At 50.5% G+C, this 26,226-nt stretch overlaps 1 protein-coding gene across 7 annotated transcripts in view; it reads left to right on the plus strand.

The window, feature by feature from the left end:
* The first annotated feature begins 654 nt into the window (after positions 1-654).
* The window catches only part of HNF1B (HNF1 homeobox B), a 55,848-nt gene continuing 30,276 nt past the window's right edge, over positions 655-26,226 (plus strand). Inside the window, exons 1-4 of one of the 7 annotated variants that reach the window (XM_077852264.1) lie at positions 655-1,824; positions 6,336-6,535; positions 11,321-11,507; positions 13,471-13,706. In XM_077852264.1, the coding sequence (XP_077708390.1) occupies positions 1,481-1,824; positions 6,336-6,535; positions 11,321-11,507; positions 13,471-13,706 (967 nt within the window). In that variant the 5' untranslated portion in view covers positions 655-1,480. Of the gene's footprint in view, positions 1,825-6,335; positions 6,536-11,242; positions 11,508-13,470; positions 13,707-26,226 lie in introns of all 7 variants that reach the window. The other 6 variants (XR_013354242.1, XM_077852263.1, XM_077852262.1 and 3 more) reach the window with 6 other exon arrangements.

Raw genomic sequence — 26,226 nt, forward strand, 5'->3', positions numbered from 1 at the left:
AAGTCCCTTGCCCTGTTCTTCTGCGGGTCAGGGCCAGCCTGTAGGTCCAGGGGCTCCGGAGGCCTCCTCTTCCCCCACTGCGCCCCGAGGAGATGCAGGTGAAACTCCCAGGGAGCTGAAAGGTTCTGACTTCCTTCCTGACTCGGGCCAAGGTGGCAAAAAAAACAAAAAACAAAAAACAAAAAACAAAAAACAAAAACAAAAAAACAACCACCTCCGTTCCCTCAGCGGCTTCGTGGGCGCCCGCTCCCTCCCGCCACTGCTGCGGTGACCTCGCGTCGCTGAGCGCCGTCCTTGGCCCCGGGAGCCGCGGCGTCCTGGAGCTGCGAATAAGCCAGAAGGCAGCGGGCCGGGGACACGCGGCTCCAGCCAGCCAGCCAGCTGCAGGCCGCGCTCCGCTTTCACTTGTTCGCAGGGAGGCCCGGCAATTGTAGTTCTGCCGGGAAAGCGGAGGCGCTTTGATATTCTGGGTTTAAACAGGAGAGCGCGGCCCAGGCGGCCAGCTCCCCCGCGGCCCGGCCGGCCAGGTGCCAGTGCAGCCCCGGCTGCTGGGGGAGCTCAGCTTTGGCTACTCCCCTGACCATAAATTAGTGGACGCCTCCTCCCAAAGGTTCTCCAGGCCTTTTCTCGCTCGCCTACGCTCTAGGGGCCAGCAGTTCTGCAAATCCAAACCTCCAGATTCGTCTGGTGAGGGCCTGGGGTCTGCAGAACAGTAGCCCGGATCGAACTAAATGGGGTCGCAGCGATCCACACTCACCCCGCCTGACACCCCCGCTCCCCCTGAGTCTCCGCGCCCATTCCCCAGGGGTCAGCTTCTCCTCGCCTGGCTGGCTCTCCCTGCCCACCACCTGCGTCGGCTGGGATGCGTCAGAAAGCCTCTACTCTTCTTATCCTCCTCTATCTCCTTCTTCCCGGGGCACCCCAACGTCCTCCAGCTCTCACCTGCACCCCCGAAGTGCAGTTTCTTCTCTACAGACTAAAAGTGGACTCGCGGCGGGTGGAAAAGCCCCGGAGCCTCCCGCACTAGGCTGCGAGCTACTTGCTTACCAAGTCCAAAGGTCAGCTAAAGTTTGGCTGATAAAGAGAATCAGTACAAGAAGATCTTCAGCCCCCCAGCGTGAGTACCATGGACCCTGGCAAGCCCCGCTCCCGGCCCGGGTCTCCAGCTCTCCACGTCTGCCCCTCACGCTCTCCCTCTCTCGCTTTTCCCCCCTCCCCACGACCATTTGCATCTTGCCGAAAGCCGGGCCCTCCCCACTAATTTGCATATCTTATATGGCCTAATGGTGGCGATCATGGCAAGTTAGAAGTTTTCTGACTCCTCTCGGAGGAGACTCCGGGACCCCGGGGAGTAACAGGTGTCTGGAGGCTGAAGGGTGGAGGGGTTCCTGGACTTGGGGTTCGCTCGTGCAACTCCCCTCCACCCTCCTCTCTCGCACTCACCCACCCCCTCACCCCCTTTTTCTTCTGTCCTTGGAAAATGGTGTCCAAGCTCACGTCGCTCCAGCAAGAACTCCTGAGCGCCCTGCTGAGCTCCGGGGTCACCAAAGAGGTGTTGGTCCAGGCCTTAGAGGAGTTGCTGCCATCCCCGAGTTTCGGGGTGAAGCTGGAGACGCTGCCCCTGTCCCCCGGGAACGGGGCCGACCCCGACACCAAGCCAGTCTTCCATACTCTCACCAACGGCCACGCCAAGGGCCGCTTGTCTGGGGACGAGGGTTCCGAGGACGGAGACGACTATGACACCCCTCCCATCCTCAAGGAGCTGCAGGCGCTCAACACCGAGGAGGCGGCGGAGCAGCGGGCGGAGGTGGACCGGATGCTCAGGTAGGTGCGGACCAGGCTGGGGAGCGCGCGCCCCAGGCCCTGGAACCGGCGCTGTGCCTTAGCTCGGCGGCGGCCGGCCCTGTTTCCCACCGGGAGAGTCCCCCGGCGGGCGCGCCGCTTCTCTCCCAACACCTGGACCCTCCCAGTATCGCAGTCGGAGGGCCCTGAATCCCGAAGCTCCATCTACCCCTGCCCAGGCCAGCGCCCGGGACCCGAAGGGCCCTCCGGGCCTGGGAGAACCCGAGCGGCGGAGCCCTTGGCGGAAGGTGTGCGCGCGCGAGAAGGTGGAGTGGGTGCGGTGACCCCCAGGCGGCGGCCCGGGATTCGGGGCCCGGACCGTGCACGGCCCATGAGGAGCGCTTCTCCCGCGCGCCGCCTCTAGCGTCCCGGGAAACGCGGGCCGGCCTTGGGCGCAGCGTCCTGCAGTTCTCTGCGGACCGACTGGAGGGTTCTGGGGCCCCGGGCCCGGGTCCCGGGGGCGGGGGCGGGGGGCGAGCCCTCTTGGCTGGCACTTGGGTCTGCAGCGCCCCTGCAAGGCCCCAGGACTATCCGGAATCCCCAGAGCGGGTTTAGGTTTGCAAAAGAAAATGAGTGTTGCAGGGCCGCGGTGGACCCGCACGGGGCAAACGGATCGCGTATCCGAGCAAGCCGGGGGCAAATTCGGCTAAGACCGCCTTCGCAGCGGATTTGGTCGCGGTCTGAGAAAGGAGGGCGTTTCCAGATGTGGCGGCCGACGACCCGGCGTCCTCGGGGGAATGCTGGCCGGCGGGCGGCTCCGGGATCCTTTGCTGGGCCTCACCGACCGGCCTAGGGCTTTGACAGCTGGTTACTGATTATCCAGGGAGCCGAGCGGTTTCCTTAGACCACACGTCGCTCCCGGTCACTTTGGGACCGAGTCCCTCGCGAGGCCTCGGACACCTGAGCGCCGAGGTTTCAGGGCAGGGGCTGGGAACCTCCAGGGGCGCCCCGACTCCGGCCGCCCCGGTCGTACGGCCGCAGCAGCAGTGCCGGGCGGGATGTGACCTTGCATTTGAATTTGCCATCTGGGGACCCAGAGGCTTACTCTCTAGCAAAGACAATCGGGGATTTCTAGATTATCCTACCCCCACCCCCACCCCCACCCCCGCCCCTAAGTATTTTGCTATTCGTAGCTTTGAGGTTCTTCTCTCGCCTTCCCCGCGCGGCGGCGGCCTCTCCCCCGCCGGGGTGCGGGCGCAGGAAGGCGAGGGGTCGGCCGCGGGGCGCCCGGGGCTCCAGGGCGGCCTGGAGGCTGAGCAGGGCCGGGCGGTCCAACCGAGCCCCCGCCGCCTGCCACGGGAAGCCCGCGGGGCCAGGCCCATCCACCTGGCCGCCGGCGCCCGCCTTCCAGCGCGGGTTCTGGGAGGTTCCGCGCCGCGCGAGGCAGGACCCAGGGCCCCCTCCGCGCTGCGCGCCCCGCGCCGGGCCGGACGCAGCAGAGATGTAACATAAACGGCAGCACGTGGAGTTAGGGTGTTATTAATTTATTTCTATAAATCATCAACAGAAAGATACACAAAGAGTCGTGATTAGGTTGAAAAGAGAGGCAGGTTATTCATTGGTGAAGTTGTAAACGCAGCTTAGAGGGGGAAGGAAGTCCAAAAGCCGACGTGGGTCTGCTCGCCGCTGCCCTCGCGCGCGCCGGGTGCTGCGGGGCCCCGGGGCGCTCCCCGCCAGACCCCCTGGCGCCTAGCCCGAGCTGCCCGGGCCGCCCCGGGGCCGTGCACACCTGCAGGCCCCGCCTGAGCCTCGGGCCTCGGGCCCGTGCCCTCCGCCCAGCACCTGGCTCCAGTGGGGCCGGGAGGGAGGCCAGGGGCCGAGCCCCTCACCCCGATGGAGCGGAGCGGTAGAGACGCGGGCCGGACCCAGGGTTTTCCCCCCTCTTTGCCGGGCGGATGCCGCCTTCCCTCCCCCACCTCCCCACTTCGGGAGTGCTCAGACTTTATTAAAAGTAATTTTTCAAGAAATTGCTAGCGGTGCCCAGGTCACTGCACGGTCGGCCCCATGAGCGCGTACTCCTGAGCACTCCCCTTTCTGGCCCACCTCATTCCCCTAAAGCGGAAAGAAAAGAACAGAAGTGTCTTTTCGGGCTGCCTGGACACTAGTCTACGTCCTAGAAGGGAAGGTCGGGGACTGCGAGCAGCCCGGTGGCCCGGGGCTGCGAGGCGGGTGCGCCCGGGCGTCTGCAAAGGAAGGAAGCCCGAGTTGAGGTGCTGGAAGGAAGGCTGGGCCAGCTGTGCGGGGGTCCGGGGCTCTCCTGCTCCAGGGCGGCGAAGTCCCTGAAAAGGAGCGCGCTGGGCCCACTCCTGGCACCGGGGTCGGGCGTTTGACACCTGCGCTCGGAGGGCGCTGGCCGCTCGCATTCCTCGGGATCCGTGTGGTTTGTCCGGGTTTGCAGCCTCTCAATATAATCTGTATTTTCAAATGAACAAACGGAACCAGCTCTCTGGGGTCTTCCGGGTGCATACAGGTGAATTCTGTGGTCAGAGAGCCGTAAAGGTGTAGCCACGCCATCTTACCCGACTCTTGTCATTAAATGCGGGCTGAAAGGCTTGCGAGAGTTTGTAGGGTTTCCCTGGGTGTTTCCCCCACCCCCTTTACCTTCCCAGTTGTGAAGCTAATTATTCTTTCCACAGAACCATCTACTCTTAGAACAGTATACTATTTTGTTAGGTTTCTTAGACACACGAAATGAACACACTAAAGAAATTTAAACAAGAGAAAAAGTCAAAGAATTTGTTAAACCGGTATTAACTTTGAAAATCCAAACACTTTTTTTTTTTTTTAACTTTCGAAGCTATTGTTTGTATCCGTTGAAAGTATTTTTCCACCCTAAAAATATCTATGGAAATATTCACCAGAAGTAAGCTTTAAAACCATCGCTGACGTTCCTACAGATGTGTGCACTACGTGGATATTTTCCATGTGTGAAACTGGATTGCGTTTTCTCATTTTTTATCTTCGTTAGTTCATTATGTTTCATTACTTGGATGTATCTTTATACATATTTCAGAAATGTATTCACATATATATAATTAATCTTAAAAGTTTGTCTTTCCCGAAAACATCTCTACCAAAGCCTGTGATCTCACGAATTTATTATCAAAGGCTTGTTAAAATAACCACAGTTATTCAAATGCCTATAAAATGTTTACTGAATTTTTAAATTCATTAAACAAAAATCAATTTTATTTGCCATATGACAGATACTATTTAGAAATGACAATTTCATTTGCAACAGTATATCTGTTTTGTCCTTTCCTTTACACATTCTTTATTGTTCCATATGAAACTAATTTTTCCCTTTATTTTTTTTCATGTTCTATCATCAGGCTGTTATATACATTAGCATATAGTAAAGAGGTGCTGGGTCTTTTTTAAAAGTTAAATATATAGCTGTATTAAACAATTATAATATGTGGTTGTATTGTATTAATGCTTTTGTTCTATGCTATGCCTCATTTTTAAAAATTTCTCATTTTAAGTTACATCTCTCACTTTTAAATCACCTATTTAATAAGCAAGAAAAGATATTGGCAAACTTGAAAACATTTTAAATAAAATTCAAAGGCCTTAGTACATTGCTGTAAAGAAGCTTTTTGCATACCTGTGTTTCTGAGAAATATAAAGTGTAAGCAAGTTCCTACCCCACACTTGAAATTTATGAGAAACATTGTCTTCCACATACATTTCTTCCCTGGTATGGTAAGGTCAGAATATAGGAAACCATGGCATTTGGGATGGTTAATATATCTTATTCAGAAATTGAAATTCCTCATTTCCATTATGTTTTATCTGGGAGGTGGGGCTGTGGAGGCTTTTTTACCTTGTTTTTTTAACTTGCCTCACCTCACTGGAGCAACTCTTCACTCCGGGAGGAACATCATTGTATTCCTTAAAACTTTTCTGAAACTCTAAAAACTGTTTAACATTTGGCTGAGAAATCCTCCTTGCTTCTCAGGAGATGGACACAAATGTTTCACTCCAATTTTATAAGACAAGAAACCAAGACACCCACTCAAAAGGGGACTAATGTGGAAGAGAGTAGGATTCAGAACTGATGCTGCCCTCTGTCATTGTAGGATCAGCTAGCCCAGCCCCAAGCTAATGGCATCTCTACTTTCCAGAAGGCCTCTTGCCTTCAAGTCCCTCACTTTCCAGAAAAATGAAGGAAAGTAAAATAAAACAGGAGCTTTCCTTCTTAATGAGAGTGTTGGTAGTGCTTTCCCATCCCTGAAGATGGGAAGTCATCATCATCTTTACCCTCCTGATCTCAGATGAGAAGGACAGAGCCTACTGTATAGGAGCTTTCATCTCCCTTTTATTTAGGTTCTGTTTTGGCCTCACCTCTCTCCCAAGGATGTAGCTTGGACAGCTGGAGAAATAGGTGAAGATCAGAGTTTTGCACAAAGTTTAGGTAAAAGCCCTAAAAAGAGAATATTTCTCCCCAAGCCTCTTCCGCCAGAATCCTAACCATCTGCTTATCTGTCTAGTGAGGACCCCTGGAGGGCTGCCAAAATGATCAAGGGCTACATGCAGCAACACAACATCCCCCAGAGGGAAGTGGTCGATGTCACAGGTCTCAACCAGTCCCACCTCTCTCAGCATCTCAACAAGGGCACCCCCATGAAGACCCAGAAGCGTGCAGCCCTCTACACCTGGTACGTCCGAAAGCAACGAGAGATTCTCCGACGTAAGTGCTTTAATCCCCCTTTGACCTCAACCCAGAGTGACCTTTGCCCTAACTCTGCAACCTGTGGGACGCCTCAGTTTCCTCTTCATCAAGAAGGCCTGCGTAGCACTTGGCAAATATAAGGAAGCTGGCAGGTGGATTTGGTTATCATAGTTATTGTACAATGGGCTGACGTCTATCATTTTCTTCTCCCATGGTCCCTTACTACCCATCCAGCTGCCTCGACAAGTCCTTTAGAGTCTGCGGTGTATCTTGAATTTTCTGGTGTCTGCTTCTAATATCCTTCTCTTTGAAGCCAAGTGGGGAACAGTGGAATATTGTCCCCAAAGTAAGCCAAGCAGCTCCCCTTGATATGACTGCAGATCGGAGTTTCCAAGGAAGACATTTTGTAGCAATCGATACCCATTGATCACTCTTACTGTTCTTTTCCTCCCCTCTGCAGAGTGTACAAAATAGAAGATATTTGTATATGGAGATATATTGAGAACTCAACCCTGTTACTGGGGTGGAGGGTGTACTTGCATCCTGAAGCAATTTAAAGTGATTGCTCACATTGATCAAAATCAGTAGTTTTGAGACTTCAGCCAATGATCCTGATGATGAAGCTGCTCTGGCTAAGGCAGGACCCAGTAGAAGAGTCTGCATTTGCAATTCTGACCAATTAATAATTGTCATTCCCACTTCCATCCCCAAATTTCCATTTTGTCCCAAAATTTCTTCCACTCAGTAATAGCAAGAGATTTTTGTGTTGAAGTGTAGGGAAGTTTCAGCTGCATTTGAGTGATGTGTTGGTTTTATTTTAGGAAATTATACTTCAACATTATCCTGTAATTCTTTTGATCTGACCCTTCTCCCAGGAAAATTTTGCATGAGCTTCCACTCATCTCATATACTATCCCCTGGGTCGTGGGATCCTCTTGTCTTTGTCAAGATATTAATTTCCACCACTTTCTGGGTTGGATTTTTTTCCCTCTCACTGGAGGGCTGCTTTAAAAAATCATTCCTGTTTTCTGCCATACACTGCTCTGAAGTGATTGTTTGAGTATTTATTGTCTCAGTGTCCGTGGGCCAGAAAGGCCTTGGAAAGGAAAGTGGAAGGAAAGTTTTTGGACATCCTTCTCATGTGGTGGCTGTTCGTTAGTGCATTAAATGAATCTACAGATTAGAAGCAAAGCCTCAGCTCTTTGCTGCATAGGAGAAGAGGCCCCCTTTAAACTCTGGGTTGATTCACCATCCAAGGTGGCCACATTCTTAAGAATTTGTGTTTCTGACATGAAGCAACTCTCTGTAATTCCTGGAAGGTCTGAGAACATTCTCAGAAGCCACAGTCTCCAAAAGCCAGAGAACATGGGCCTGCTCTCACTCCAATCCAAGCCTCGTGTGGCATCTCCAGTTTGAGCTGCTTCCCTGTGTTCAGTGGAAATTCTCTCAGAAAGGAGAGGAATACAGGAAAGTCCAGCTAGAAGCCATAGAAAAAGATACACGTCCCAGAAAGTTTCTCAAGATGCTTGAGAAGAGATAGTTTACAAAAATATATGACAGTCCCTGCAAGAGATTTTTAAAATTACCATTATTATCATTTTAAAGCCATACAAGACATAAACCTTAAGAAATATTCCTTCATTCTGTAAATATTATTTGAACACCTATTAGGTGCCAAACACTATTCTGGGCTGTGAGATGCACAGGCTTTTTCTACAAGTACTTACCACCTAATGGGGGAGATGACATGTTTGAGTAAATAATGACAGCTGCTTTCTAAGAGCTGTTATAAAGATGTACACAAGAGGCAGCAGAGGAATTGCTAAATGGCCTGAAGAGATCACAGAGGGCTTCTTAGAGGAGGGAACGTTGGAACCAATTCTTGAAGGATGAATACAAGACACTCAAGCATGGGATAAAAATTAGCAAGTGAGATGGAATGTGTAGGAGAAAGGGGGGAGAATTTTAAAAGAGGACATAAATTTTCTCGAAAAACTAAAAATGGTAATATCAGTGATAATATTTGTGGGCCCATCTATACATAGAGAATCTGCTTGTCCAAGCTGGCTCCCGAGCCTATAAAGAGGTTGCTGAAACCAGCTTCTCCAAGTTAATTTTTGTAGGCAGCAAATGTTTTCTGTCTCCCTGCTTCCCTCTGTTAATCTAGAAGGTGAGGAGAGGTGGTGGTGGCTGGAGGATGAGACGAATTCTAGTTCTTTAAAACTTGAGGGGCTAGGACCCTGAGGTGGGCAGAACCTGGATATTTCCAGGCACCTACAGTCAAGTCATCCTGGCCTATCCTGGTATATGCTGGGTCCTGAACATCATGCAGGCTGCCTCGTCGGAGGGCGGCCAGCAGACAGAGGCAGCCTTACACTCCAGGCAGCCATGAGTGAGCCTCACACCCACCACAGACAGAACCTGAGTCAGTTTTTTGTTTGTTTGTTTGTTTGTTTGTTTGTTTGTTTTTAGTCAGTTTTATTACCTTCACCCAAGTCAGACTTTTAAGGTTTTGTGGATGTATTGTTTGGCTTTGGTTTTTAGCAAGAAGTGATGCATAGGCTGCTGATAAGTAGCCCCAGTGTCTGTAGGCTGGGCCCATGTCTGGCCTGTGCCCCACATCCATGTGACTTTGGGCAAGTCACATAACCAGTGTGAACCTCAATCAGCTATAAGATGGAGAAGACAATACTTCTTGCATGGAGAGGGTGTGAGAATTAGATGGAAGGATATGGTCAGGGGACCTTGTATGATACCTCCCCTCGGTATAGGTTCATTGTCATTACAGAGCCTCATGTGGGTCCTGGGTCCTTGGGATTATCCATAAAGCTTTGGCTCTTACTCAGGGTGATGCCACAGGGAGGAGGGAAGACCCTGAGACAGACCTCCTCTGAGCAGGGAGCTTCTTTCTCTCCCTCTTACTGTCCCTAAGATAACTGTAGGAGCTGGTGGCCATGGAGACCAAATGACATAAGACGTGTGAAAGCACTTTGAAAAACATGGCCTCCCTAGGAATTTGGGTCCCCATCATCATCCTGACTAAAAGTAGATGTTCTGAAAGACTACTGAATGAGTACTAGGTTTTCATCCGGTCCCATCCCACAGGCAGGGAAGCTGCAAGAGGGAGCAGTTAGGTGACACGGCTGGGGTCCTCCATTAGTCAACTGAAGCAGTGGCTTCCTGCCAATAGATCTAGAAGAGACTGTCTCAGGATATCTAAAAGAGTTGTTGGGAATCAGTGAACACAGAGCCGTAAGTGGCCTGAGAATCATCCAAATCGAAGGCCCCAGTGACATAGTCCATCCGTCAAGGAGACTGCTTAGAATTTGGCCCATCAGCAACCAGTTCACACAAAGCCCAGCACCGCCTGTAACTGAGTCCTCAGTCCAGGCTGGTTAGAGGCCCACTGTTTGAGGATGGACCAAAGTGGAAATGGATCTTAAGATTGGTAGTAAGTTCCCCATCACTGGAGGTCCCTGTGGTAGGGTGTCATAGAGGGGATTCCAGCATTAAATAGTGGCCCAACTATGAACCTTGGAGAATTTTGGATCAAGTTGCCTCTGAGACCTGTAGGAGTAACTCCAAGAACCAAGAAAGAAAAACATCAAGGTCCAGAAGATAGGAACCAGGAGTTAGGAAATGAAGTTGCTATGTGTCCTTGCTCAGCAAGGTGGTTGGCCTCTATGCTTATTCATCTGTAAAATGGAACTAATGACTCTAAACCCTGCTTTGTGTAGATACAAGGAAGACAATAACAAAGTTCTCTTATCCCACAAGTAAATATCAGATCTCATTTAAACCATATGAGCTAGGGTATCCCCACAGGGTGAACTGCCACCTTTCTTCCATTCGTTCAACAAAAAATATATTGAGGGTCACTATATACCTGGATCCTGGGAATTGGAAGGACAGGGAGCAGCACTTCATCTACATTTACTTTTGTCCAACTCATGAAATGCCATTGCTAGAAAGGTCCTGTGTTTGCAGTCTTCTGCATTTGCCATCTTTCAGAAGTGTAGGCAAATCTGTAAGACCTTTCCCTCACCAGCTGTTCCCCTCATAAATGAACCCCCTGGATACACATACACACACACACACACACACACACACACACACACACACACACACCATTGCCTTTGAAGTTATCTGAAACCAGAGAGCTTCTTTTCTTTCTATTATAAAACTTCACTTATATTTATTTCAAAGTAATAGTGAACAGGTTTTGGGTCTTGGGTGTTTCTAAGAACATAACATCATAATGTAGATACCTAGGATACATGAGGAGAGAGGGGAAGTGGGGAGAGCCTATTTTAGTCTCTAAATATTTTGTCTAAGTGAAAATTTACCTTTGAGCCTTTACCTCTAGACCCAAGACATGGTTGAGCTCATCCTCTTGGACACCAAAATGCAAGAGTTCAGGATTCCAGAGGGTTGCTTCATGTCTGAGGGCCAGTGAGCCAACGAAAACACGTTGCCACTAAAACAATGGTTGGCCACATTTGAGCTCCTTCAAACAGAGAAAAGGGTTGGCTTTGGTGGAGCAAACTGAGGTGGGCAGTGAGGGGACCTGTGGTGGGCTTTCCCCCTCTGTACTCGCACACACATACAACAACTGCCGATGGCAAAACTTAGGGGAGGGGAATAACGGTGTTTTTGTCTGTCTGTCTGTCTGTCTGCCAAGTGAAGGCTACAGACCCTATCAAATCTACTCCTTTCTCTTTTCAGAATTCAACCAGACAGTCCAGAGTTCTGGAAATATGACAGACAAAAGCAGTCAGGATCAGCTGCTGTTTCTCTTTCCAGAGTTCAGTCAACAGAGCCAGGGGCCTGGGCAGTCCGATGACGCCTGCTCTGAGCCCGCCAACAAGAAGATGCGTCGCAACCGGTTCAAATGGGGGCCCGCATCCCAGCAAATCTTGTACCAGGCCTACGACCGGCAAAAGAACCCCAGCAAGGAAGAGAGGGAGGCCTTAGTGGAGGAGTGCAACAGGTAACACCACCAGAAGCTCACTTGAGCAGGTGGGCAAGCACATGGACCTGAAATCCATCCCTTCAATCCAGGGATACTGACGTACTGGTTATCCAGCTAAGTGTGGCTACAGCAGGGTTTCCCAAAGTGTGTTCTATGGCACCCTGACATCAAGTTTTTTTTTTTTTTTTTAAGTTTTTTTTTTTTTAAAGATTTTATTTATTTATTCATGAGAGACATACACAGAGAGAGAGGCAGAGACACAGGCAGAGGGAGAAACAGGCTTCATGCAGGGAGCCCGACACGGAACTCGATCCCGGGTGTCCAGGATCAGGCCCTGGGCTGAAGGCGGCGCTAAACCGCTGAGCCACCTGGGCTGCCCCTGACTTCAAATTATTAACAAATAAGTTTGAGAAATACCAGGTGCATGCTTCCTCTTGGAGAGTCATGACGTATATTAGCATATTAAAGACTCTGAGGAGACCTAGAGTCTAGAAACTTTCTTAGCTTTATTGATTGTTAGGCATGGAATCTTTTTTTCTGGAGGGATACTTATACTATGAACTGTTATTGAAGGCAAGATACTTTGGAGAAGCCTGATTTAAAATATGATGCCAGTGGAAATAGCATCATATGTTTGACTTCCGTGTAGACCAGGAAGAAACCGTCCCTTGGTCATAGACTGGCTCTGGCTTTGACCAATCATTGTACAACCATTGATCCAAAAGGAAACTTGACAGAAAAGAACTGGTCAGATCTATCCAATCCATTCTGCTCACACTGCTTATTGTTCTTTTAGTATCTGAACAACTATATGTAATTTTAAAGAAAAGTATTAGAAATCCTTCAGATATCTTTTTTTCCCCTCTTCATTCCTGCCGTCTTCCCTGGCTCCAGCATTGTCTTTGACTTGTTGCAAAGCCTGATCTTAAAAAAAAATAAAGCAAAGGAGGTGCCTGGGGGTGCTCAGGGAGTTAAGCGTCCACCTCTTAATTTTGGCTCAGGGTCATGAGATCGAGACCCATGTCAGGCTCCTTGCTGGGTGTGGAGCCTGCTTGAGGTTCTCACTCTCCCACTCCTCTGCCCCTCCTGCTTTGCTTGTGGGAAGGCTTGTACACATGCATGTGCCGCCCCTCACCCTCAGAAAATAAATAAACAAAAAAATAAAAAGTCTCTGGCCAAGACCTATGGGCTATCTGTCCATCTCTGGGCTAGATTGGCTCTGACAACAGAAGGATATTGGAGATGATACATAGATAGATAGATAGATAGATAGATAGATAGATAGATAGATAGATGTTGGCTAGGGAGGTGAGGCCAGGAAAGGACATGTCACAGAGTCCCCAAGCTGTGCTCTGTCCCATTGCTAATGAGAAGCCCCCCAGCTCCCAGTGGTGTCTGAGTCCCTCTCACACCTGACACTGGGGTTTTACCAGCAATGAAGATACCTCTGTGTATCTTCCTTTCACCTCACCCAGCCTGTCCTCTGAAGAGGATTCCTGTGGCACAGATAAGGAATGTGGTTTCCCTGGCACCCTTTTGGGGGGTATCCAAACCCCAAACAACCAGAAGTCCCTCTGAAGGGATTCAGACAGAGCTAGTGAAGAACTTCACCTTTTGTAGGTTGAGAAGAGATTAATAGCAACATAAGGTGTCAAGAAGCCCAGTCTGGACCTTCTCTCTGCATTACCTGCCTCTTGACTGCTCTCTTCTTGTCAGGAGCCACACCAGAGGCCTCAGCCCCTCACTACTGGGGCCATAGAGCCCGTGTGGCCCTTGTGTTTGGCCCCTCACTCCAGCCATGTCATCAGGGAACTACTAGGCGAGACTTCTCTCAGGACAGGCTTTTCCCCAGGCCCCAACTCTGTCCTTGGCCTCTTTGCCCTCCTGAGCAACACCACTGAGATTGTGTGTCTGGGGCCAAACACCAGCAAGCCTCCCCCTGGCCACCCTCACTCACCCTCTCCCCCCTGTCCATCCTCAGGGCAGAGTGTTTGCAGCGAGGTGTCTCCCCTTCCAAAGCCCACGGCCTGGGCTCCAACCTGGTCACTGAGGTCCGTGTCTACAACTGGTTTGCAAACCGCAGGAAGGAGGAGGCATTCCGGCAGAAGCTGGCCATGGATGCCTACAGCTCCAACCAGACGCACAATCTGAACCCCCTGCTCTCCCATGGCTCTCCCCACCACCAGCCCAGCACCTCTCCTCCAAATAAACTGTCAGGTAAGCCCGGCCCAGGCCCCACTGCCTCGGCAACCCGACCATCCTGTTTCTCCCCACAGGGCTCATCTGGGTCAGGATTTTTCAGAGGGGGAAATGGTGGGATGGTGCTAGGGATGGCCCCCTCCTATTGCCAGAATGTTCTGGTGAAAATAGTGTGTGGTCGTGGTCACATTTCCTCTGAGTCCTTGCTCAGCTTTCAGGGAGCCTCTCTCCCCAGGCTTCTCTAGTTGCCTCTCTTCTCCCTGTGTGGCTGCTGACTCAGCAAGTCAGTGCAATTGTCAGTTTAGACGGAGAGGTTGCCTTATTAACATGCCAGGTCCAAACTGCAGGCAGAGGGGTCACCTCCACCCCACCCACAACCCACCCCACGGCTCTGTCCAGCCTCAGCAGGAAGAGCCCAGAGGTCTCTGGGGAAGGGCCACTCTATTGACAGTCTTTGCTTGTTGGCTTCAGTGCTCTTCCAGAGTTAGAAGTCAGTCACTTAAAATCTTTGCGGTGATGAGCTGGCCAAAACTGATCGAGTACCTATGGTGTGCTACTGTGTGCTGGGCCCCAGCCTGGATTAGGTGTCTCTGCTGTGGGGTGTGGGCTTGTCAGGATGGAAGCCTACATCTTCACTGTGGGAAAACACCCCTAGATGCTGAGTAGTGCATCGGGCATAGTCTGAGGGTGAGCACTTCTCCCCCCAGGGCTTTGCCCTTTCTGGAAAGCTGGCTTCCCAGAATGGGTATGCTTGTTGAGGCTGGCTTGGTGCCCGTGTAGGAGTATGGCATGGTCTCCCACCTGCTCTGGGGAAGGGCTCGCAAAAGGAGAACCAAGTCCCATTTGCAACTCAGGGTTCCGAAGCCTGTTGCCCTCCTTGCCTGCTGGTTGCTCTTCTGCCGGGAGAGGCCTGAGGTCGGAAGCTGGCCTAATTATTGGGGGACCCAGGCTGAGCATTTGTTCCACACTGTGTTCCCACAGCGTGACTGCTTTCAGGGTCTCTGGGAGTCTGAAACTGTCCAGCATGAAGCATGGGTCAGGGCTGGATCCCACTCCCACAGAAGGGAAGGGCTCAGCCACATGGGGAGAAAGTTCAGGTTATTCTTGAGAGGCAGAGAAGCCCCCAACAATCACTAGCCTGTTGGCAGAATAACTCCGTTTCTTCTTGGAAATTCAAAACAGGGTTCTGAAGGCAGTGGTGAACGGTTCAGAGCAGGACTGGGGCACTTGCCGCCCGCGGTGATCCACGGAGCTGGATCTGGAGCTGCGGGGGGGCGTGGCTGGGGCAAGGGGCATTATTGAGAAGACAATGGCTATTGTGCTGGGACCTGTGATCTCCACACCAAAGTCAGGGAGCCTGTAAGCCAAACAAAGACCAGGCAGCTTTCTGACAAGCTGGGGTTGTGGTGAGGTCACCACGGGGTCGTTAGCACAGGCCTTCTGTATACCGACAGGAGACCCACAGAGGGGCTGGAGGAGCAGAGGCAGGTAGTGGAAACTGAGCGAGTGGGTGCAAAATACAGCTTGAGAGCCATCTGATCGGAGTCTGGGAAGGCATGGCCCCCTTGAAGTGAGTTTTCAGGGGTCCATTCCATGATTTTAAAACTCATGGAATGCTAGAACTGGGAGGAGCTTCAAAGAAGGAAACTGAGGCCCAAAAGAAGCAATGACTTGCCAAAGGTAACAGTGATGGTGGCTGATGTGGCTAGAACTCAGGCCTGCTGACCCCCGCTCAGTGCAGCATGGATGCTTTTGTGTCCGAGCCCACAGGAGCTTCTTGTCTCCTTGGGAAGACATCGTGCTGGCACGGAGGGCCCAGGACCATCTAGGGCCCAAGGCTGTCTTCTGGGGCTTCATGGGTCTTTGTAGAGACTCGAATTTATGGAGCAATAATTATGGGACACTGCATATGTTCAGTGGCTGCCTTCCCCTCTGCCTGAATTTCTACTCGGGGCTCATCAAGATAGTCCTTGTCCCCATCCGGAGAGTGGATTCTCCAGACTCGGCTTTGAATCCTGCACCTAGCCAGCCAGGTTGATCGCTGTAACTACAGCATGACCCAGTCACAACGCTTCTCCCGGTCTGGCTTTCCCGTCTGTAAAACAAAGCAACAGGACCTACCTCATCAGGCTCACGTGAGGATTAAATGAGAGAATGTGTAAACACCATCTTTCCCAATAAGCTGTGACGACTATTATTATTGCTCTCGTTATTACGAGCAGCAGCAGAAAGAAAGGCAGCAGAAATCTATTTCCTTCTAACTTTCACACCCTGGGGCATTATCCCCAAGAGGTGATGACATATTCCCCGGGCCCAGGACTGGCCTGGGCCCTGGGGTGCAGGGTGCTGGGAGGAGTGACTGTTGTCCCCTCTCAGGCCCCCAGGTGGGCTCCTAGGGAATGCACCCAGGGCTAGGCAGACAGCAGGCTGGAGCCCCACACTGGGATGGTGCACTTCTATCATGGGTCCTGCGACCAAGATACGGTCTCTAGCCAAGCCCAAGATGTACCTGGATGCAGAAAACAAAAAGAGCTCTGTGATGGCCAAGGAGAGTGCAACACCCAGAGTCAGCATTGGCACCAGCACCCTCTAAGGCTAAGTCGGGGAAACGAGTACCCAGGCCCGTTCCCTCACACTCCCTCCGCTCCGCACACAGCCTCTGAGCCTGGAGGACCAGAGTCACCTTAGAGACAAATCTTTCCCTTGAACCTTCTTCCTGGAGAGGAGAGCATCCCGTCTCTAACGAGCCCCTTCTCTCCCAGCCACTCTCGGGGCGTTGTGGCCCACTCGCCCACAGTGACCACAGTGTGACCCTGGCGCTGGAATGTCCGGCACAATAGGAGTGGCAGGAGGAACACTTTGCCTCTGTCAGCGGCTGATTGGTTACAAGGCGTCCTACAAACACACCGTCAGCAGAATCAGCTGTTTTCAGCGCTGCCCCTCCCGGCTTTACAATCACACACCAGCATGCAGCCCGGGGTTGTCATGGCTTTGTCTCCCTTATGCATGCTTAATTGACAATTAAGTTGGGGCTTTGAACCAGCCTGGCTGCCGCTGATGGGCCTTCATCTTTCCAGTGAGTGTCACAGGGGCACCCTTTGTTTGCTCTTCTTGGGGGCCTGAAGTTACTGTAGCAGGCTGCAGGCAGCCATTTATCTTCAGCCTGGAAGGCCTTTATCTGCGCCACCCCCCCATTCCAGCTCTGGCCAGCAGGAGCTGTCCCTGGTTATAGGCCCCATGACAGCCCATTCTCAGGCCATTGAGTCCACCCGGAGTGATGGCCCCTACCTCCATTCTGGAGCGGAATCAAGAGAAAGGCCCCCAAAAGGTCAGAGAGCAGGGCTATGGCGAGGAAGGAGACTGGTTGGAGACAGGTGCTTGTATTGATTGGCCCAGGGAGGAGAAGAAGGAAGTTGGCGTGGAATGGAAGTGGGGGTAGCCTTGGCCCAAGCCTCGGGATCCAGCCGCGTGAGCCACGCGGCCTTGCTCACCCTACCCTTTACTCCGGTCTGCCGCAAACTCACCTAGCCACCCTGTGCCAGCCAGGGAGGGGCAGCAGGTCTTCATCAGCCTTCACCCACCCCACACATAGTGTCCTCACTCTCGTATCATCTTTTGAGGAAGAGATTGAGGCTCATTGTTCCGGAAAGAATGAGAGGCATAGAGGTGAGAGGAAGCCCTTCCAGAAGAATCTTTGGCTACCCTGACCTACAGCCTCCTTAAGTGGGGACATTTATTTCTATGGCTGCTTACTTCTGCTTCTCTTCAAACTCTATTCCCCCCTCTCCAAGCCCAGTGGATTTGATTGCCCTGACAGACTAGAGCTTGAAACCCAGAGAATCCTGCCGCCCATGTCCCCCTTGGCCCCTTTCACATGTCCTTCCAAGTCACCCACAAGAATCTAAGCCAGGGTTATAGACAAACCAAACTCTGGGCCAGGATATCTGTGTGGTTCCTGCTGTTTTCCCTGATGCTGAAATCTGGAGGACCCCCAGGATGTCTCCAAGGTGCCCCATGGAAGCGTCAGAGCTACGCATGAATAACTATAACGTCCAGTGTTGATTCAGTATTTCCCAAGTCCCAGGCCCTGGGCTGAGCAACCCACATACATCATCTTATTTAATCCTCATGGCAACTTTGTAAGGGTAGAAACCTGTGTCCCTGTACCCCCACTCTACGATCAAGGAAGGGGAGAGATTTAGAATGCACATGATTTGCCCAAGTTCATGTAGTTAGTAGGTGGCAGAGACAGGTTTTGAACTGTCACATGCTGACCATCTCTCTGCTTTAGGCAGATGCTAAGAACATTGCAGGCATGGAAACCAACACAGACACACAATACCCCCACAATCCCTTCTTCTGCCACATTCTTATTGCTCCCCTCTGAATGACAAAAAGGCCAAGGATGGGGGTCTCGAAGTCTGGCTAGTTTACTGCTTCCCCTCCCCCCTTCCCCCCCACCAACTGTTGCCCCTGACCAAGGAAGCTTCTGCACCCTGCCCAGGAGAGAAATTCAAGCCTCCTCTTTCACGACCCCATCCCCATCTGGGCAGGGATTTGAACTGCCCTTGCAGTCGGCACTGTCTGGGGCACTAAATGCCTTAACAACTTAATGGGGCTTCAGAGACAGCAAAGGCACCTCAGCTCACCTCTGGAGCTCCGCCCCCTCCCTGGGCCGCAGACGAGGGGCGGGGGTTTATGAGGGCGGCTGTAAAAATATTCATCTCCACGGCAAAGGTCCCCATAGTAAATAAACCCTATTGTCCCTAAGTAGCAGATTATTTCAGTTTAGAAAAGAAACAAGTCCTGCCTTGAAACATCTGGTATTTTCGGAAATGCTTTTGTACTGGCTTGGAGTTCAGCCTTATACCGGGCTCCAGTGTTCCCCTTCCTAAGGACTTTATCTGACAGCCATTTATTTTATCTGCTAAATTTGAAGGTCATTTTATCTTATGGTACCACCCTATCGGCTGCCACTAGATTGAGGAAGACAATCAGGATATTAATGAGATTAAGAGGCCCAGCCTTCAGAGGATTCTGCTGGCAACCTCCTCCTGATAGTGGACCAACCCTGGTCTGCATACAAAGAAACCTGGCTGGTGGGGCTCAGAGGCTCTGCACAAAAGGGCCAGGAGATACTGGAGTGCTATCGCTCTAGGCAGCCCCGTTGGCCATGCCTAATCCCCCTGAAGGACCCTTAGATGATTCAAGGACTCCTTGTTGCCTCCAGTCAGCTCTGAGGAGGAAGGAAGCTGCCTGCAAGCACAGAGCCCCAGCCAGCAGGTTCCTGAAGAAGTGCCCTTGGAATCTGTTTGTTGAAGGTTTTTTTTTTTTTTTTTTTTAAGATTTTATTTATTTGAATGAGAGAGAGCACAAGCAGGAGGAGCAGCAGGCAGAGGGAGAGGGAGAAGCAGACTCCCTGCTGAGCAGGGAGCCCTATGTGAGGCTGAGGCTCGAGGCTTGACCCCAAGACTCAGATCATGAGCTGAGCCAAAGGCAGATGCTTAACCAGCTGGGCCACCCAGGTGCCCCTGTTTGTTGCAGGTTTGATGGGAACTGACAGGAACTTGGAGGGAATTAAGTACCAAAGGTGAGGAGAGTGCCCAAAATCTGTGCAAGGGTTTTCGAAGTGAACTTCTTGATGGGAAGGCACAAGATCTGGCATTTTGCCTCTACCCACTTTTCAAGGAGAAGTACAAGCACAAATGGGGAAGATATATCTATATGAATGAAACAGCCCCAAAATAACATCAAATGAAGCATTGCGGTTGTGGTTATCATCCTAGTGGTCATGGAAACTGTTGTTATTGGGGTTAGCAAACTTCTGTAAAGAGCCAGGTAGTAAATATCTTAGGCTTTTTAGGCCATAGAGTCTTCTTTTTCCTACTTGACTCTGCCTTTGTAGAATAAAAGCAGCCATGGACCATATGTAAATGAGTGAATGTCGCTGTCTTCCGGTAAAACCTTATTTATGGGACTGAAATTTGAATTTCCAATAATTTTCAAACATCACAAAATAGTCTTTTTTCCCCCAAGCATTAAAAAATGTAAAAACCAAGCTGAGCTAATGGGTCCTACAAAAACAGGCTGCTTTGGCCTGTGGGCCACAGTTTGCTGACCCCTCACTCTAAGATAACGGTTCCCAAACCTTGGCACACTTTAGAATCAACTAGGGAGCTTCTAAGAATCCCAATGCCCAGGCTGTTCCATAGACGCCTGACCATCAATAACCATGACATGTAAGACACACTGAAGATCATCTGGGGAAATGCTTTCATGAATCCAGTGGGCATAGCAACAAAATCATAGCTGTGCAGGCAGACCACTATTCCAGCCTCAACTGGCCACTCATTAGCTGTGTGACCCTGGGCAAATCTCTGGGATCACTAAGCCCCAGTTTCTCAATTTGTAAAATGGGGACACCAACTCATGCAGGTGCTACAAGGATTAAATGAGATAATGTATGTAAAGCGCCCTGGATATAGCAGGTGCTCACAGATGATAGCTATTACCATTCCTTACAGAGCCTTATTTGGGGGGCTTCCCCCCCCCTTTCCCCTCCATTCCTCTTGGAGCTTTCTTTCAATGCTGACTTTTAGAGAATTTGAGCGTTTCCAATGGATACTCATCTTGGTGTTTGCAGCAGACTAAGGCTGGCTTCTGGTAGCATATTGAGTGTAAGGCCCTTTGTCATTCTTCCAGTGAGGCCTGCCCTGTGACATGCATAACACATTTCCAGTGCCATATCCAGTACTCTAGGCATTTAGTGCAAATGCACTAAATGGTGAGAGCGGGGAAGTGCCAAGAATTGTGGGGAGGGGCGGGGGCTCATGACCATGTAGCAGGAGGTCAGGTTCATAAGATGACCCTGAATTTCCTGGAGGGCATTTTTCACCTTTAATTTAAGGAGGCGTGAGCACCCTGCTTGTTAGTAATTAGCCCTGGGAACCTGCCAATTAGAGGGGGGTGTGGCCCATTCTTGGTGTAAGCCCAATCTGAGAGGCTTAATGGCCTTTGTTCTTAGGAGGGAAGCTCCCCCAAACCTCAAGCAAAAAGAGCAGTAGGAAGGGGAGGGTGAGCACAACCCCTGCGATGAATGTGGGAAAACCTCAGAAGCTCCAAGGGCTGATTTCCTGGAAGCTACTTCCCTCAACCTGTGAGCCTCCGTCCACCTTACACCTCTTCCTGTTGCCCTCTGCTCTGGCTGCAGCAGCCCCACAAAGGCACAACTGTATGGGTTTAGCCATGTAGGTGTCAACCAACCATCTCTACTGCTTTCAGGAAGTCAAGAACCAACTTTCTTAGGACCCATAGTCGTGTCCTTCCCAGGTTGGAGGAACACCATGCAGATATCTTTTAGGGTTTAATGACTCTCCAGAGGGAAGTCTGCATCTCCTGAGGCAAGCTGGTTATAAGTAACCCCGTACCTGGACCATGCTCAGAAGGGTGTATCTGGGGGGTAGCACCCCAGACAGGCTAGGGCTTAATCTGTGGTTCTTTTACCATCCGGTGGTTAGTCTCTTTGAACCTCAATGTCTTCATCTATGAAATAGGGATCATAATACCTATCTCCTGAGGGCTGTCAAGAGGCTGAAGTATGGTCACTGGCCCAATGCCAAAGCACAGTGCCTGACAAGGAAGGTCTTGAGGCATTGGCTCAGGAGCCCTCAGAGCCTTGAGAGGGAGGAAGGGCTTTGGGTTTCCCTGGGTTCTTAACGGGGGTGTGGCTTGCAGTTTCACCCTGGAAGTTTCCCTTTATAGGAATTCTGCTTCTCATTTGAGACATCAGAAACCATGAAATCCAAGAATTGGCAAGACCTGTGTTTCTCACCTCTCCTTCTTAGGCCACATAAAAGGCATCTAGGGAACGCATTAAAAACACCTGTGTCTCCCCTACCCACACTTTTTTAGAATCAAAACCTGGCATGGGGGGGTGGGGTCAGGCCCAGGAACTTACAACAAGTCCCTAAGAGATTTGGAGGTACGGCCAGGGCTAGCTACCACTAGGCTAGATGGAACAGGAGGGTCCTACAGGGGTTGATGATTATCCCGATGGCCCTCTGCTGAACCAGGAGAGGTAAGGCAGCTGAGGGAAGGGCTCTGGACTCAGCTTCAGGAAATCAGAGCCGGGAACGAGCAGAGGTGACCTTGGGCCAATCACTTAACTTCTCAGGGATTCTGGCAAATGAGGGCATTGGACCTTTCAGCTCTGCCAGGTTATTATTTGGAGATTGTGTGTAGTAGCAAGTCTTGGGGCCTGGGACTCTGCTGCTTGAAGTAGCAGAGGGAGGTTGGCCATTGTGATATCTTGTTGTTAAGTTCATCATCTGTCTCTCTCATCGCTCCTTCCCCACTTCAGGAACTGTGTGCTGTTACAATCCTTCCACCTTTATTAGGGACCATTAGAGCTTTACAGCACCAGCAGATTGGGTGGGGCCAGTCACAATAAACAGATTTATAATGGGTGTAAATGAGACACCTATCGCTGCTAGAGGTTAACACTTTCAGGGCCTTTGAGTGGCAGCTTGCATGCCCAGGCCTTCTGGCCCTGACCACTGCAGGGAGCCTCTTCCTGGTCAGCACCTATTGGACCAGGTTGGTGATAAAGCCCAGTAAGTTCTTGCTCAGTAAACCTCTGAATGACATCTCCCATTCGTGTAACGTCGATTTGCACAGTGGGCACAAAATAGCTGCTTAATTTATCTCAAGATGGTTTACAAATGGAAACAGAACAAGCCACCGCCCCCTTCTGGAGAATCCTACTGCCAAGTGAAGTCTAGGGTTTGCATCCCTAAGTGGCAAAGAAAGAGAAACCAAGTAAGTCGGTTCTCTCTGTGAGGAAAGTAGTTCCTCAAGTCTCTAGAACTGTGTATGCATTCTGAATGGTGGAATTCCAGGCTGTACCAATATCTAAGCCCAAACGCTTTCTTCACCACACTGTCTCCAGTCGCACAGCTGGCGCCTGGCACATGGTAGACGTCCCATGGATCTGAGCACTGATGAGATCTATTATAGACGGCTTCTTGTCCAAAAGCTTAATGCACAAATCTGCTGTTTTATAATCTGCCATTCAGTTTTAGAGTTAAACTGAGCAGGGAATTTGTTTCATTTTACATAACATAGTATATGTTATTATTTAAAGCATATGTTCCCTTTTCTGGACATACTATCATCCTGCTCTGCCTTCATTGAGGCTGCTTAACCAAAATAACACGGCAGTGCACATACACACAACCTCCAATGTTAAACGCTACCAGGAAGTTTTCAAAGAGCGTAATATTATCCATTCTCCCTTAATGTTCTGGTTTAGTTTCTAGTAGTTTCGTTTACTAGCTTCATCTAGTCTACTGGTTTTTTTTTTTTTTAATTTTTATTTATTTATGATAGTCACACACACACACACACAGAGAGGCAGAGACACAGGCAGAGGGAGAAGCAGGCTCCATGCACCGGGAGCCTGATATGGGATTCGATCCCGGGTCTCCAGGATCGCGCCCTAGGCCAAAGACAGGCGCCAAACTGCTGCGCCACCCAGGGATCCCCTAGTCTACTGGTTTAATTTAGTTCTACTAGTTAGCTGAATGTTCTACAAGATTAGTTCTTATAATCTCCTGCCAGCATCCCTTGGGCAAGAAAAGAGTGAGAATGGCTCTTCCTGAGTTTCTGTTGAGTCACCTGAGGTCTAGAAAAGGACTTTTTGCAGATCGGAGTCATTTGGTGAGATGGCTCTAAGCAGCCACTGTCCTCTGGTAGTGCTCCCTGAGCACTTTGCTAGTGCAGCTGTTCAGTGGAAGCCAGGAACCATCCAACCTCCAAAGCCTCAGTGCCTGGCACCTGGTGCTGCCTGGGACCAGCATCCATGAGCTGATGACCCATGGCTATCTGTCATGATGATGGGGATAGTGATGAGGCTGCTGCCAGAGCTGCCCCAGCGACAGCGATGAAGAGGCTGGGGTCTGGCCAGGCAAACGCCCATAACAAGGCAGCTCTGATGCTTGCCAGGCCTCAAAGGATCTTCTCCCTGGGTGTCACTTCCCAGCAGGGCCCTGCTTATGAATAGGTCGCAGTGGAAAACCTCTCCTTTCTAAGGCAATTTTATGAGCCCTTCAGTCACAATACAGATGTCTGTGTTTAGAACCTTACTTTTGTGTGGACACCCAGTGGCTCAGTCTGCTGATGGCTTTATAGCCTTCCCCCGTTGCCCAGACCCACTAGAAGCATCATCATTCTCCTTGCCAGCCAAGCCCAGGGGCCTTTGTTGCAGCCACATTACCCCACCTCGCAAAGGCTGCCTCTGAGAAAAGAGACCCCAGGAGCCAGACCGTGGCCGGGCTCCGTCTGTCCCTAAAGCCTTTAGGCCTAACGATGCCCGCCATTAACCCTTCTTGGGTTTCCTTCAACTTCCTTTAGGGAAAAAGGCATTTAAGTGACTCATGTTGCCATGGTAAATTCCCATTAATTAATCCTTCCCCAAAGTCGACCCGATGAGCCCCAAACTGGGATCCAACAGGGTGAGTCTAAATTTGGGGCTCCCACCCACAGCCCCAAACCTTTAGAATTGGTCAGCCTGTGCTCGTGGAAGCACCCATTCCTATCCCCCTTAAAGCACCTTTGGAAATGGGTGTTCTGCTTAGGCTTCAGAAGTCAGGAAGGCATAGGCTCCCCACAGGGACCCATTTTACACCAGGTAAAGTGCTGCCCAAGACCCCTGCTGCTTCATCTGTAATACCCTGCCCTGCACCCACCTCGGGCCTGCAAACACCAAGTCGCCCAAAGTGTCAGTGCTATTTCTACCTTGATAACGTTTTACTCTTTCTCCTTCTCCCTTCCTTAAGAGGCTGGCCTCCCACTAACCTCAGCAAAGCCAGGAGACCTAGAGGAGACATGTATACACCACTGCCACTTCTCCACCGCTCTGCTCAACAGACTGATAGTGTGGAGTCCAGTCAGAGTTGAAAGTGTAGGTCATTTGTTCATCAGCTGCTCATCCCATCGGTATTTACGGAGTGCCTACATGAGCTAGGTTCAGGGTACCTGGGGGGCTCAGTCAGTTAAGCGTCTGCCTTGGGCTCAGGTCATGATTGTAAGGTCCTGGGATTGAGCCCTGTGTCAGGCTCCCTGCTCAGTGGGGAGCCTACTTTTCCCTCTCCCTCTGCCCCTCCCCACCATTCTCTCTCTCTCTCTCTCTCAAATAAAAATAAAATCTTTATTTTTTTAATTAGTTTTTCTTTTTAAAGATTTTATTTATTTATTCATGAGAGTCAGAGAAAGAGGCAGAGACATAGGCAGAGGGAGAAGCAGGCTCTCTGCAGGAGCCTGATGTGGCACTTGATCCCGGACCCTGGGATCACACCCTAAGTCAAAGGCAGATGCACCACTGCTGAGCCACCCAGGCATCCCAAAAATAAAATAGATAAATAAATAAAAATAAATGGGTGAGGCTCTGTGGGAGGCGCTGAGGACACAGTGGAGAAGGCAGGAGAGGTCCTGCCCTTATTGGGATTATAGTCCAGTGAGACACAGAGCCAAGCAACAAGTAAAATCATTTCAAACCATCAGTGGGTCACAATGGAGGTTCAACATACCTGGAATCGGTTTGGGGCTTCTGGGGAAGAGAAAGAAGGATCAGCTTTGGAATACTACTGGCTTGTAGGAGACCCTTAGCAAGAGGTAGTAAGAATAACCTCTTCCTCTTCGAACCTCAGTTTTCCATTCTGTCAAATGGGCTTTCCATGACACACAGAGAGCAAATCGTGTAAAGCACTCGCAGAGGTGAGGACTTCTCAAGTTCTCAAGTGCCAGCCTGGGTTCTTTCACATGTAGCCGCGGCCTCCCTGGCTGAAGTGCTCATTGCAAATCATCTGATGTTTGCCTGTAGAGACTGGCTCTCGGGTAAGGACCAGGCGTGGTGGCTGGGGCGGACCTTGTAGGGAGGAAAGGCAGAGTTTCTCTTGCCCTTCTACCTCCACACATGTGTGATTTTCTCAGGCACCTTGTGCATGTTAGCTTCTGTTTCCCAGCCAAGATGCTTTTGATGGAAGATGACTTTTTTTTCCCTCTTCTTCTCTTGGCTACATTTGCTTTGATTTTTATAAGAAAACCAGTTTGTGGGCTTCCCTTAAGTATCACTCAACTTTTACTCCTTGAGCTCAAGAATGTTTACCGTCCCCACAGGCCTGTCTGTGTTTCTCCTCTTATGAACTGGCCTTCTCACTAAGTCACCTCAGGTAGAAAGCAATGTGGAATTGAAACCGGCCCAGTGTTTAAACTGCTTTCATCTTGCATCAGCTTTTTCCTCTCAGGCTTTCAGATTTTTAATCTCCTAAACTCTTTGCAAACATTAATCTTTATCCCCAGAGAGGAGGCAATCTAAGGCCTGGCAGTGGTCACGTGTCACCGATGAGGATGCTGAGGTAGCAGTGCCATCTCCTTCATTTAAAGCTTTTGGTTCTGGGTTCCCAGTTGCAAGCCAGGGAAGGGTACACATTCTTTTATCCCAGATGAGTGTCTTAGAAGTTTCCTAGACTGAATCATTTGT

Source organism: Canis aureus, chromosome 16 (genome assembly GCF_053574225.1).
Source record: "Canis aureus isolate CA01 chromosome 16, VMU_Caureus_v.1.0, whole genome shotgun sequence".
NCBI classification, from domain to species: Eukaryota; Metazoa; Chordata; class Mammalia; order Carnivora; family Canidae; genus Canis; species Canis aureus.